Source organism: Marasmius oreades, chromosome 9 (assembly GCF_018924745.1).
Source record: "Marasmius oreades isolate 03SP1 chromosome 9, whole genome shotgun sequence".
In the NCBI taxonomy this organism is placed as follows: Eukaryota; Fungi; Basidiomycota; class Agaricomycetes; order Agaricales; family Marasmiaceae; genus Marasmius; species Marasmius oreades.
Window position 1 is genome coordinate 2,893,796 of NC_057331.1, and position 13,447 is coordinate 2,907,242.

Genomic DNA, 13,447 nt, shown 5'->3' on the forward strand with positions numbered 1-13,447 from the left:
GATTGAGAACTCACTTAATACCCAGTCTTTCCGCAGTTGCTTCAAAGGACACTGTACGATAGGAATGACCACAGGACCTCCAGGAATTCACGCTTGAGATTCATTCATTACCGTCGAAAAGGTAAAGGATGATGACGGTTTGATGACGGTGTGGAGGGAAGAAGCTGCACGCGACAGTGGCAGTGCTCTCCTCTCCTCCTCGTACCTCGACCCCAGGCAAATAGCTGGTCGGGAACAGCTTCTACTGTTTTTCTGCGCTAATTAAGTACCAACCGGCAAGAGAGCTCACCAACACGTGCCGACAAGAAAATCCTAACGGTCGGTCGTCTCTCAATTTATTAATCATCCCTGGTTGAATCTGATTGAAACCGTGAAAATTTGGGATTTCCTATTCAAAGATATTCTGACGGCTTATACTTCATGAGATCACGAACAAATAACACACCCTTGCTACATAAAGACGACCTTGGTGGGGTTGAGTAATCCCGACGTAACACTCATGTTCATTTGACAATTCTCCAGTATGTCATTCGATATTCCAGTCCCTAACACTCTCCATTCGTTCAGATTCCACCAAGAAAGCCGCCTGCACGAGTACGAGAGACGATGAGGCGAGGACTCGGTCTTGGTGGATCCGAAGTCCAATGAACCACGCTCAAGAATTCTGCCGGAGCTCGGACGCGCATAAGTTGGTGTGACTTTTGCGTCACTTTTCCGCAGTCCCTCCTCCCCAGACTTGTCGGTGTTCTTCATTCATGATTCGTGAGTACGGAAAGTTTGGATCATAGAGCACTCATATTTGATCGATTCCAGTCTTCGAGGCTGGGTTCAAAAGGTAGGTCTTTGGAATGTGGTTCACGTAATTGCATCATCCGTCTTCTCGCGAAATGCGAAGACGAGGTATCAAAATCCACCCATTTTTTCAAATATAATTGAATGTATTCGGAGCTAGGCTGGTGGGTAAATCCCCTACGTCTTCGGTTTTCTCCTTTGAAATAGTAGTTTCAGGGCTTTGTTACTTCGAGCCGTTCTGCTGAAGGGAATCGTATGTCGCGTTTCTCCTGATCAATGATGAAGTGCTTTTTTCTAACGATCTATTGAAATATTTACCTTGTACTTCTGAGTCCGATCGGATCTGACAGTTCAAGGCTATCGAAACCTTTGTGGAAACGAATGTCCGTTTGTGAGATTTTTTTTAACATTGGGGATGGTGCCACATTGACGACGATGTTCTCTAGATACAAAGCTAATAAAGCTTGCTCGTATGAAAGGAATTATGATTCTCGTCTCTTTCATATTACAGGCACGCGCTGTGAAATCGAGTGTTCTACCCCCAGTGAATCATTCATTGGACAGCTAGTAAATCACATGAGTGGTCAGACTCGAGGAAAATAAGTTGAAAAGACGCCGATTTGGATTCCAGCACAGGTACAAGACTACCACTGGGATGATGTGCCTCAGTCGGCGACATCAACCACTTGTGTCATCATGAATGTAGTTCTCACAATCAACCAATACTACCAGACTAACATTTTTGGGGTTCCCCCACCCTGCTTAACACACTGGACGTCAAGTTGCCTTCCCATCAATCTTGGCAGTTTGACGGATTCGATATATTCAGCGAGGACTTGGTGAGCATCTACAATTCCTAACACCATGTACCTTAGGCACCACCCGCTGAAGAAATCGTTTAAAAAGTCTCCCCAACCCGAACTCCTTTTCCTCACTGGAACACTCAGAATTCGTCCGCTCAAGTACTAGTCCTCTTTCTCAATATGCTGTTCAGTACTAAATCCTTCGCCATCTCTGCACTCACACTCACTTCTCTTGCTGCTGCCACAGCTATTGAAAGCCGCAGTGGTGGCATACCTAACGAACAATGCCCAGGCCTCCTATGCTGCCAACAGACGGGGTATTCGACCGACTCCTCTATTATTCTCGGAGCTGGTATTCTTGACCCACTCGGGCTCCTCGGGATCGTCCCCATAGTGTTGTCCACGCCCGTCAACGTCCTCCTGGGTCTTAACTGTAGCCCCATCACCGGTATCGGTGGTGACAATGGTCCATGGTCAGTTCACGGGTCGCTCTTCTTCCACTGATCGAATATGATTTATGATACCCCGCCCTTTTTTCTGCTAGCTCTCAAGGAACCATTGTTCTTTGCAATGACAACAGCCACGGTACGTAGTCCTATGCCTCGATGTGTCGGGGTGAAGATTTCTTAAACTGACTGTTTTTCTTCACTCAATCTTTAGCTCCTTGGCTCAGCATCGGATGCTTTCCTATTACTATCTAAACATTGATTCGATAAGGAACGAAGCATTTCGGTGGGATATCGTGGTTTGAATGCATCTTTCGCCATATTGTCTCAAGGTTGGGTTTTGCAAGGTTTTCGTAGTTGAAATATTGGAATCTAGGTGTTTTGTTCGTGTAAATGGCCTGCCTCAGAATAAGGCTGCTCCTTGATCTTAGTCATTCTGCTACGCTCATTCAACCAGGGATAAAGATTGAACGCTCGAAACGAGTTGCTCCAGTGGATTTGTTTATCTAGATTAGTACTACTACCATATTCTTTTCCATTCAGCGCGATTGGTACCGTTTCATGGACCCTGCAGCTACTACTGTCTTGGGCACTTGCTGAATCGGTCGACGGTCACCGTCTTCCATACACGATATTTGAGGGAGTCCGACCCCAACGATGCAGAAATTCGAAGAGGGATAATAGTAATAATGGAATCATGTCATCTGGGGCGTGAGGGAGAGCAAAAGCATTAGGTGCTGGTCGAAACCATCGTAAAATTCAACTTTATTATGCAGGGTTCGACGACTAGTACTACCACTACTAGAAGAGTTGGGTGGAACCCAGCCTCAAAGAATTACAAGCGCCGATGCTCCTGCAATGAAACGACAATTCTATACAGCCGGTAAGCAAGCAGAAAAGGAGGCGAATCTGCCACAAACGGTGAACTGGATCAAAATCACAAACTGAAATCCGATACGCCACCATCTATAGCGAAAGTTGGACCTGGCACGGCGCAAACCAGACACTGCGAGTTCCGTAAAGATCGCAGAAATCTCGGCGACCCTTTACGGATTACGTGCCCTCCCAGACAAAAGTCGGTAAATCGGGGGTTTGAACGTAGGTTAGGTTTATCCTTCTCTCAAGACCTGTACGGCGGTCTCAAGCTCAATTCTTTCGACTCCAAACCTCAAGGTAATCAATTTGACCACGATTGCGGCTTCTTGTTTCTAATGTCGCCAATAACAGAGCCCTCCAAAGTCTCCAAAATCCGGATGGGAAAGAGGGTCTGATGTTGAAGATGAAACTTCTACCGAAAGATTTAGGTCTTCGCGAACGAGGATTTGTTCGGATCTCGGGGACCGGCATGAGAGCTAGCTTATGCAGTGTATTGTAGTAAACGCCACCCTGCAGAAGACGGTGGTAAACCTGCCACCGACCCTCATAGAAAATGACACTGGACGAAGGAAGGTAACGTGAAACACGAGTGGAAAGGTTCGGTTTTTGGGTGGTAAGTAGAGGGTTGAACGATACGATGGTAGACTCGGAAGGAATCTACTTGGTGGTGATGGTGGGAAGAGGCGAAGGGCTTGGTAGCTCCTCTGCCGTCAACAGGCACCTTAAAATACCCTGAGTTGCAAAATCCAACGATAACACAGACCTGAGCAGAGTGAAGAAAATGACGATGCCAAACACGATTGGGGGAGAAGCAAGCAAGGTGCAAAAAAAGAGCAACGTTCGAGTCGCGAACACATCTGACGGATGTATTGTGTTAGGAGTACCGTGAGCGCGACTTCCAAGGCACAGCGTGAAAGATCAGGCATTCGTAGCAGAAACGCTTTTACTATGTAGCCGCGGGAGGTATTCTGGACGGCGCTGAATACACGACTCCACTCTAAGAGTTGCGCCAGTCACGATTCGAATGCCAGGTCAGATGTGGTTCGAGCGTGGTGTCGCTTCTTGGAGACCTGGCGCCCGGTGGCAATGGATCCCGACTAGTTGCTTCCATGCTCCCGCAGCCAACTTCCTCCTATCCTCCCTTTGAACAGCAAGTAACTCCCAGACCATCCAGACCAACCTGGTACGAACGTTACGCCAAAGTAATGGTGATTTTCAGAGTTCCAGTGAGGGTAGTACTGATAGCCCTGGCATTCGCGAAATAGCCCTCGTAAATTCAGAGTTACTTCAATCATTCCTGAACAAAAGCGAGCACTCGAGGGCAGGTATGTAAGTCGTAACCAAGACTCATGAATGGAAAGGGGAAAAAAGACAGGGAGCAGGCGAGTCGGGGTGGTGACATCAGAGCGAGACTTCGTAGGCGCCGTAGCTGGAAAGGGAGAATGATAGTCCCGAACCTCCCGTCTTTTCCGCTGGGAGAAGAAAGCAAATTTTGAGAGCCAGGCGGGACGTTTGATTCGGAACGAGTAATGTAGAGGAGCTGATGGAAGGGGAAGGAAGGAGAGAAGCGTCATAGGTGGAAGAATGTGGATCGGTTGGAGGAAGATAATCATCGAAAACGACATGAACCACAGGATGCATATGGGGTCGGCCTGGTGAGGAGGGGAAAGGTGGTCTGAAAACACGAGTGAAAAAATTCGCGTCGTTCGTATTTGGATGTCCAGTAGAAGTGAAATAGAAAGAGTTGAGTCTTCTGGGAAAGGATGATATGACGGTGGAAGGCATGTAGTCGGTGGCAAAAAGGCGAAGTGCTTGGTAGTGCATCTGCTGCTAAGAGACGACCCAAATGCCCTGGGTATCTAGCGATAGCACCGGCCTGAACGGTAGCGCCAGGAGGGTGCAAAGCAATGGCTACTGAGGAAAAGTAAGCGGGGTGTAGAGACAACACATTCTTCGAGGAGAGCGACGTCGAGAAGACATCTGCGAAGAGATCGACTCGGTATGATGTGTGAGGAGTTCCGTAAGCGCGACTTCAAGATAGTGTATAGTGGATCCAGAGGCAGCGAATGCGTCACGCATGATGTCCGGTGATACGGAAAACTCTTCTCCTTTGCAGCCGCGAGAAGCGTTGTGGACGGAGCAGAATACTTCACTGCGAGGTGTTGTGCCAGTCGAGGCTTTTCGAATGCAGGGTAGATGGGGTTCGAGCGTGTTGTCGCCTTTTCTGAGATCCTCGAACCCGGTGGAGACGGCTTCCGACACCGCTTCTTCCTCAGCCAACCCCCTCCTGCTTTCCTCTTTGACCACTAAGAAATCCTCAAGAGATCCAGAACAACCCTCTGCCAACATCTTCTGCTAAGTGGGGATGCTTTTCGAGTTCTAGTGATACCAGTACTGATAAGTCCTGGCCTTCGCGAAAATCGTCAACGTCGAACGATATAAATCGACGTCAGGAAATTAGACTTACACAAGTGATAATGTTTTCAGGCTTTCGAAAGCAACCAAGGTGCAGTTCCAGAGTCAAAGCCGTCATCCTCTAGGGTGGAGGCAGTAATTCAGGAGAACTTCCAACAGGTAATGCCGTTTCCTTTCTCGATGATACAGGTAACTGGCCTCGGGTTAGTCAATAATAAGCTTCAAGAGAAAGTCGAGAGCCCACCTAATGCTAAGTCTTTCACTGTGCGAGAGGAATGGCCATAGGGCCTCTAGGAATCCGCACTCGGAATAAATTACCGACAAAAGAAATTTATCTTCGAGTATCCTATCAGGGAAGAAGATGCAGAGAGAGAGAGAGGGTCGATGATGGCGGTCATAAAGAAGGAAAGAAGGTTACACGCGGCAGTGGCAGTGCCTCCCCTCCCCTCCTCGTACCCTCGACCCAATCTTCCGACAGACTTCCAGCAGAGTCAATACAATAGACACTTCGCGGATGTTCAGGAAGTTATCGAGTGTTGGAGGGTAAATACATATGTATCAATACACAAGCCGAATGTACACTATTTACATTTACAACATGCGTGATTGAATTATTGAAATCTATGGATTCCTTTTTCTTCTCGCCGAATCGCCTCCTTTGCGTCCCATAGGCATCGGACATACCTCCGATAGGCGCATCCTCTTTACGTTCCGGCGGACAGGCTCAATCTCTTCAACATCCTCCATCTCCGCATCCGAGTCTGTGGGTACCCAAGCTTTCTCCTGTTTCTTCTCTTTTTTGCGGCATAACATTGAGGTCCTGATGCTCATCAATTTATCCAAGGGGGAAAGGTCCTTCGTCAGTTCGATGAACTTATCCTCCTTGAGAGTAGCAAGCGGATGACGATCTGTGCCATCTATGTCTTCCGCGTTCTTCCGACGGTTCCCTTTCGGTGGCGTTGCCAGGTGATGAGTGAGATCGACTTCAGCTGGCCAAGCCGCAATGACTCGCAAAACGCTGTGTTTCCCTGCACAGTACATCTCGCGGTCGGTGATTTTATCGAGTAGATTGAGCGTCTCTTGATTGTGATCTACCGTGCTTTCATTATCATTATCGTCAGCGGCTTGTTGAACGTTCTGACCCTGAGAGCGCTGGATTAGCCAAGCTCGTGTCTAGAATTTGTAATGAACTCAGAACTTACCGACTTGTAGAATTGGCTTGGAGTTACGCTCTTAATTGCCTTTGAGACGGTTTCCCGGTCGAGCGAGGAAAGATGATTGTACTGCTTCGCCTGTACGGCAACCCAAGTGTACGAGGGAGCCCCACCATCGTCCCTGTGAAGCTCTAAGGCGAACAATATGTCCGGACCCATCATTATGTCCGGGAAACAGAACAGCTCGCGCTTCTCCCCTTTTAACCACTCCTTCGTCTCCCGTTTCCCGGACTTCGCCATAAGGCCTAAAGCACCAGCCATCCTCAAAATATTACCCCTCTTGTCGACCGTGGCAGAACCGTACGTGTATCGCTTAATGTTAACATTCTTCTGCCTGTAATACTTCGGGTAGTAGACCGAGACCAGTTTGGCCCGTCGTTCCTTCAAGTCTTCCATCTCAGGCGAGCGATCCGGGTCAAAAAAGTCGAGAACCTCCTTCAGCTTGTAGAGAGGACCTCCTTGGGTGTTGGTTTGAGTGAAAGCTATGAGGAAATAGAAGAGGATGTAGTCTTCGAAAAGAGAATGTCCTCCCTCTGAGACTGAGAATTTATCGGAAATCCAACGGTATAATGAGGGTATTGTTACGCGGTGAGCGGTCTCGAGAGGCAAGGAAGCTGGACGACTGATTCTCCGGGGCGGTGGGGTGTCGTCTTCGTCCGATAAGCCATCTTCATCGTCAGAGAGAATTTGGTTGCCATCGAACCTATTATCGGAGTCGTTGTTAAGCCAAACTGTACAGGCGTTCAACACCAGTCTTTCATCGATATAGGTACCAGGTTGAGACTCAGTAAGCTCCCGGTGAATAACTCTGGCGAAGCCATATTCTATGAACGCGCGCTGGTCTTTACCCAACTCTGTGTGTTTGGTATCCGCCCATAGGGTATGTTTGTACCCCAAGTCAGCCAATACCGCGACGCCGTTGTGGTCTATTTGAGGTGTCAGAATCACGCGCAGTGATACGAGGAAGAAGAAAATTGTAACTCACGATTTGTCAATCGCTCCCAATCAAACTGAGTTTTTGAACATTCCGGCTGGTCAAAGTACCTGAATGGATCACCCCCGGCCCATATTCGTGCTTCTTCCTCAAGGATGGCCTGAGGGCAATCGGTCGGGGTGAATCCAGCAAACTCATGGATATACTGGTTGAGTAGAGTGTTCGGGCGCGAGTATCCATTCTCAAGCAGTAGGGTTATGAATTCGGCGGTAAATCGATATCTGAGACTAGGGATCAGCGAGGGGGAAGGCAGCGATAGAGAGTGTGACCCACCGTCCTTCAAGCCAGTACCACATTCTATCCATAAGAATCTTTCCAACGAACGTGTCCCAAATGCATTGAGGAATGAATCTCTTGATATATTTCATTTGATTGACCTGTTGGTCAAATGAACCGATTGTTTTGTATTCTTTGAATTCCGCCGGCTTCATCGTAGTAGATGAGAGAGCATCCACAATAAGTTCCTTCGACATGCCGGTCCCCGTGATAACGAAGGTGTAGTGAGACTTGGATTTTCCTGGTGCCATCAAATGTGATGACCAAACAAAGAGAAGCTCTCGAAGAACTGGGCGTCTCCTTTGGGTATTGATAGAAGACGAAAAAGCGTGAGGGAAAAGGTTGGCTGCCTCCTGGGCCTCGTCAACGACAATGCGTATCAAACGATCCTGCTTGTTGAAACCTGGGAGAATCAAGGCTATCTCCCTATCGTACTGACGAAGTAGCGTTACCATCGACAGCGGGGACAAATCGGGTACGTCGCGAATTTTAGCAGCAAGAGTCGCAAAGATATCCTGCTCGTGGTCTTGCGTTATCAACCAAGGTTGGAGCTGTATGTCCAACCAGCGTTTGACATATGGTTCGTATAAGACAGTCTGTTGCAAGTGCATGTCCTCTGTAACGTACTGGATGAACCGATGGAAAATGACGATGCGGGCGAGCATCACGGGAAGAAAGATGTGACTAGCGAGTTGTGTATTGGTATCCATGGACTGCCGCTGAGTAAAATTCAGCTTCCTGTTGTTCGGAAACCTCTTCGTGAACTGAGGTGAAAACATGAGTTCCCTGAAGGACTCGTCGAGGTCAGTGGAGCCGAGGCCCTCCTTCGTAGGATCTCTGCAGATGAAATAGAAACCCCATGCAATGGATAGAGCCTCAAGAAGTGTCCTCGTCTTTCCGGCCCCCGAGGTATTAGTGACGAGTCTGAAAGATGAAGTCTTCGTAAACTGGTTGCGACAGAACGCTCGAACACGCACATTGGTTTGGGATAAAACACCTCTTCCGAACGTTTCTTCCGCATTCGATCATTGCAGGCATACTCTAGGCCTTCAAGGAGCAGGTAGGGTGCGTTTGAATCATCCGCGAACGTAGGGATGGTCAGGCTCTGGACAAAATCTCGTATATCTGGATGCATTGCATTCAAAGTACGTTGGTCACAGCTCCACTTCTTGAGTTGCACATGGCCGTGAACCACGTCGCAGAGCGCAGGCATCGTATCGAGCTCAGAGGTGATGACTTTTCTGAGAAACGTAAGGTCTGCTGGCTCCATGGGACGGGATAGGATTGATGACAACGGATCCGGAGTTGTGCTAGACGCTAAGAGTCGCCCGCGTGAAGGTAATGGCTTCGATCGGAGTATATCAAAATTTGAGTGTTGATTTTAAGAGGGTGGGTTGCAGCTGAACGAGGAAAGAGAGAAAAAGGCACGAGATAGACGAGGGAGTTCAGTGGTGCTCGCTTTGACAACTCCATTGACGGTCCACCGGTTTATAAGACAGAATTGCCTGTACGAGATATTTTCGTCAGTTTTAATCACCTTCAGAGATACCCGTACCGAGAAACGTAGTACAATGAGGTCTCCTTGGGAATTGACATTGATTGATTTCCATTCAAAAGTAAGAACAACAACCAGAAAACAAGGCCGTGGCAAGCACGTGGTGTTGGATTTGCCAAAGAGATATCAATAACGGCACTGCATTTTGGCCTCTCACCTTGATGTCATCATGGCGGTCCAAGTTCAACGTTGAAGAGGTTGAAAGACTACTCAATGAATTTGGCACTTCCGCCACACTCTGCAGCATCCTAGACAAAACATTTACCGATCCAGTTTGGGGACCCCGAGAGAGCTACGTCGACGACGATGAAGTCACAAGGGAGCAGGAAATCCGCGAACACGTCCTATCGTTAAACATTCCCGATTTAATCATTGTCGGAGAGCCTCCTATGCTTCTACACCGTTTAGGGACCTTTCCTTCTGACAAGGTCCTAAAATCACATCTGGATAGCGTCTTTGGGGAAAATCATACGTGCGTCTCAGTTACATCGTATATGTATTTGTTCTTATATATCTTTCAGATTTCTGCTCAATACCTCTGGGACAGGGAAAACAAGGATCCTCTTTGAAGGCCTTTGCCAAAATTGGGGTCTCTATTTGACGTCCAGGGTAGATTCATCTGAACTTGGATGGAGGGATTTACAGACTGCCTTACATTTCCGGGGTGAGATCACCGGACAGAAAGGCTTTACTCGTTACTTCTTTGACGAGACCTCCTCTGAAGATGATCAGCAATCACCCAGTGACCGGGAAGTAAATTCCAATACGACAGAAGCCAACTTCAATCTCAACCTCGCGCTCGCCCAGCGTTTTCTCAGTGCTCTCCTTCTATCTCATCTCCTCCTTTTTAAACAATATCTGGAAACAGCGACCGCCCGTGGGTACCAAAGTGCATTTCACAAGAAGACTTGGCTTAAAGTACAACTTCATTTCTACGAAATGGAGATCCCCTACCGAGACATTACCGAAGCGTTGCTTTCATCACTTCCAGAGGATAACGATATTGATTGTGCCATATCCGATACGATATCGGAAATCTTCGACATGCCCGACGTCACAGGCCCGATGTACGTTGCTCTCGACGAGGCGAATTTCGCCTCGCATCAATTGGAGGATTGCTTCCGGGATAGGGAAGGGCGACGATTCTCTGCGCTGAAGGCTGTCTTAGAAACATGGAAGCGGCACCTGAAACCCCCCAAGTTTGTGCTCGTCGTTGCCGGCACCGAGATTCCGCGCGCAGATTTTGCTGGAGATGAGTGGTTTGATTGGGTCTGGACGTCCAATACGGGTGCCTTCGACGACAAGGAGACCCAGAGGCAATACGCTGTATCCCTTCTTCCGCCAGACCTACCTTCTTCCCCGACAGGACAACGCCTTCTCGAAAGGATATGGAAATGGACCCGAGGAAGGTAAGTTCGTTGACTGTCTCGGCCTCTCATCATCAATCCAACTACCTCTGAAAGACATCGTTGTACAGCCTCCTTGCTGTCCGTTCTTCTCGAGGAACGATTTGTGTTGCCACATGTGCATCTCAATTGCTACATCCATTGCCTGAGTGATGGATACCAGCCCAAAGATCTTGAGGAAGAGGACAAAGGTTCGCTCGGTGCATTCAGAAGCGAGCCTTCATTCGACACAGTAAACTTCGACGTATTGGGTGAGCAATCTTATCCGATTCGTCTCTTCCTGCTAAAACATTGGTGACTCAGCTTCAAATAGGCGGCTCGCATCGTGCCTGCATGCGACCTTGATGTCCATCCTCCTGCAGTCCACAGAGCGTGTATACTTCTCTGGCGAAGACGTTGCACTCGTGAATCATACGTTTGGGCGTTTCATCGATACCCAGTGCGATTGCATTGTAATCGATGAACCGTTTCTACTCGCTGGAGCTGCCATGTGGTTTTGCGATGAAGACCATTCCCTCGTCGAGTTTCGGTACTTTAAGGAGAAAATCCTCGAACCTGGGATCTCTCCCCAACATGCCGCCGGATTCGCAGCACTCTGCTTGGCTGCTGCTTTCGATTCGGAAGAGGGCCGCCCGCTTGGGGAAGTGTTCAACTTTCCGAATGTTCCCAAGAAACTGAAGGGGCTGAACAAGGTTGAGGGGAGCATCGTAACGTGTAGGGTATCGAGAAAAAAGGCGAAGGATACTGTGTTACGGTTTTCGGAGGATCCCTGTCAGAAAATCGTTTCTTGGTGTCATTCGGCACGAGATGCGATTGGCTGGATGAAGGACCCAGCAACGCCGTTTTGCATCTACGCTCCAGAGAACGAGACGGCGACTCTTATATTTGTCGTGAAGACCGCTACCGGGGAACGGTTTTGGGTCTTTCTACGGGTGCTTATACCCTCGCATGACGATACCGAATCTCTCGCTCGAGCGCAGGACCTCGCGCTTTCGAGCCATCCGGACAGGGTTTTCAACGATGCGGTTCGTCTTTCTCTGCGCCCATTGAATCATCATTCTTACTGACTACTGTTTACAGATCTCTCCATCCGAAACTACTAAGGTTCTCGAATCTCTTCCCGACCTCTCCTCTCACATCGGCCAATCTGGCGTCCTGACAGTCGTCGTATCCTTCACTGAGGACCTGGACCTTTCGAAAATCAGTACTGGCAAAGCTTCCGGAACATCCACTCTCAACCTCACCACGATCGCTTCGAGTACGAAAGCTTATGCTCGGAATAAAATGGTGATGAAAAGCATTGTTGATGCTATCGTTACGAACGCCGTAGCTAACGATGCGCCTCCGAGGCCTCCTGAACGAACAGGCGCGGCCGCTCAACCCGCTCCTGAGAGCAAACCCGTTTCCAAAAACGAACCTAAACCTGGTGCATCCCGCGTAACGAAGAGAAAAGTGGAGGTGGAGGTTTCTGTTCAGGTGGAGGAGGAAGGGAGTTCCGAAGATGAAAGGAAATCGAAAAAGAAGGGAAAGGGAAAGGAGAAGGCTGAGGGACCAGCACCCTCATCTTCGAAATCTAACAAGAAACCGCAAACTTCAGCGGGTGGTACGCGAAGGTCCGCTCGGTTGGCGGCTAAAGCGTGTAACGTGTAGAGAACCCTTGTTCTCTCTCTTTCCTCCCGTTTTTTCGTGATATTTGTTACGAAAATTCAAAATCGTTTCATTGCATTGCTATTTGCTTCCGTGGATTCGTGCTTTCGAGCTTGACATTTATTGTTGTACTCTATCTATAGTCATTCATATACGTCGGATATTATAATCTTTTTACAGTATTGGAAATCAATAGCTTTGACAAGACAAAAGAACGGGAATAAGAGGGAGCTGAGAATGCAAAACTGACGGAACCCACGACTGTCAAAGAACTATGTATGTACATAACGTTCAAAGCGGTTGCCAACACCAACTGCCTTGTGTTCTTTTGTTTTCTACTTGGTTTTGAATCTAATGTACAGTCCGTATGTCGACCAGTCAAAGCGCGCGGTTGGTATACATAATACAGTACAGTAGTACCAGGTAACTCGAGGCTGGCGGTGGGAGTCAAATCACAGGCACATACGCGCCGTCTTTTCTCGCCTTTTACAATGGTCACCTCACTCGGAGAGGATGTCTTCTCACAAGGAGCTAGATTTTCATACCCACTGGGTATTCTGGACGGCGCTGAATACACGACTCCACTCTAAAAGTTGCGCCAGTCGCGATTCCAATGCAGATGTGGTTCGAGCGTGGTGTCGCTTTTTCGGAGACTTCACGCCTGTTGGCAACGGATCCCGACTCTTCCCGCTAAGTTGCTTCCATGCTCCCGCAGCCAACTTCCTCCTGTCCTCCCTTTGAACAGCAAGTAACTCACAGACCATCCAGAACAACCTGCTACGAACGTTACGCCAAAAGTGATGATGATTTTCAGAGTTACTTCAATCATTTCTGAACAAAAACGGGCTCGAGAGTAGCTATTTAAGTCGTAACCAAGACCCATGAATGGAAAGGGGAAGAAAGACAGGGAGCAGGCGAGTCGGGCGGTGACATCGGAGCGACACTTCGTAAGCCCTGTAGCTGGAAAGGGAGAATGATAGTTCCGACCTCCCGTCTTTTCCTCTGGGAGAAGAGAGCAAGTTT

General features: G+C 48.4%; 5 protein-coding genes across 5 annotated transcripts; 2 read left to right on the forward strand and 3 right to left on the reverse strand.

Moving 5' to 3' along the window:
• Positions 1-1,775: 1,775 nt before the first annotated feature.
• Positions 1,776-2,296, forward strand: E1B28_013789 (uncharacterized protein; the record flags this gene model as incomplete). The annotated part of the gene is made up of 3 exons (XM_043158967.1): positions 1,776-2,068; positions 2,140-2,180; positions 2,256-2,296. 3 exons carry the CDS (start codon positions 1,776-1,778, stop codon positions 2,294-2,296), a joined length of 375 nt encoding a protein of 124 aa, XP_043004322.1.
• Positions 2,297-4,318: 2,022 nt separating this feature from the next.
• Positions 4,319-4,741, reverse strand: E1B28_013790 (uncharacterized protein; the record flags this gene model as incomplete). Its single annotated transcript, XM_043158968.1, has 1 exon — positions 4,319-4,741. The coding sequence occupies one exon, from the start codon at positions 4,739-4,741 to the stop codon at positions 4,319-4,321; it is 423 nt and encodes a 140-aa protein (XP_043004323.1).
• Positions 4,742-4,828: 87 nt separating this feature from the next.
• Positions 4,829-5,266, reverse strand: E1B28_013791 (uncharacterized protein; the record flags this gene model as incomplete). The annotated part of the gene is made up of 1 exon (XM_043158969.1): positions 4,829-5,266. The coding sequence occupies one exon, from the start codon at positions 5,264-5,266 to the stop codon at positions 4,829-4,831; it is 438 nt and encodes a 145-aa protein (XP_043004324.1).
• Positions 5,267-5,851: 585 nt separating this feature from the next.
• On the reverse strand, positions 5,852-9,447 carry E1B28_013792 (uncharacterized protein). Its single transcript, XM_043158970.1, has 6 exons — positions 9,372-9,447; positions 8,794-9,321; positions 7,814-8,740; positions 7,532-7,761; positions 6,535-7,472; positions 5,852-6,475 (listed from the first exon to the last, which is right to left on the reverse strand). The coding sequence occupies exons 2-6, from the start codon at positions 9,084-9,086 to the stop codon at positions 5,954-5,956; spliced, it is 2,910 nt and encodes a 969-aa protein (XP_043004325.1). The 5' UTR covers positions 9,087-9,321; positions 9,372-9,447; the 3' UTR covers positions 5,852-5,953.
• Positions 9,448-9,516: 69 nt separating this feature from the next.
• On the forward strand, positions 9,517-12,637 carry E1B28_013793 (uncharacterized protein). The gene is made up of 5 exons (XM_043158971.1): positions 9,517-9,843; positions 9,893-10,780; positions 10,835-11,028; positions 11,081-11,802; positions 11,858-12,637. The coding sequence occupies exons 1-5, from the start codon at positions 9,533-9,535 to the stop codon at positions 12,425-12,427; spliced, it is 2,685 nt and encodes an 894-aa protein (XP_043004326.1). The 5' UTR covers positions 9,517-9,532; the 3' UTR covers positions 12,428-12,637.
• The last annotated feature ends 810 nt before the right edge of the window (positions 12,638-13,447 follow it).

Coding starts and splice junctions, on each gene's coding strand:
- E1B28_013792 (XM_043158970.1), bottom strand. CDS start 9,086: ATGGAGCCAGCAGACCTTACGTTTCTCAGAAAAGTCATCACCTCTGAG. Junction 8,741..8,793: donor GTGTTTTATCCCAAACCAAT/GTGCGTGTTCGA, acceptor TTCATCTTTCAG/ACTCGTCACTAATACCTCGG. Junction 7,473..7,531: donor TTGGGAGCGATTGACAAATC/GTGAGTTACAAT, acceptor CACCTCAAATAG/ACCACAACGGCGTCGCGGTA.
- E1B28_013793 (XM_043158971.1), top strand. CDS start 9,533: ATGTCATCATGGCGGTCCAAGTTCAACGTTGAAGAGGTTGAAAGACTA. Junction 10,781..10,834: donor TGGAAATGGACCCGAGGAAG/GTAAGTTCGTTG, acceptor TACCTCTGAAAG/ACATCGTTGTACAGCCTCCT. Junction 11,029..11,080: donor AGTAAACTTCGACGTATTGG/GTGAGCAATCTT, acceptor TTGGTGACTCAG/CTTCAAATAGGCGGCTCGCA.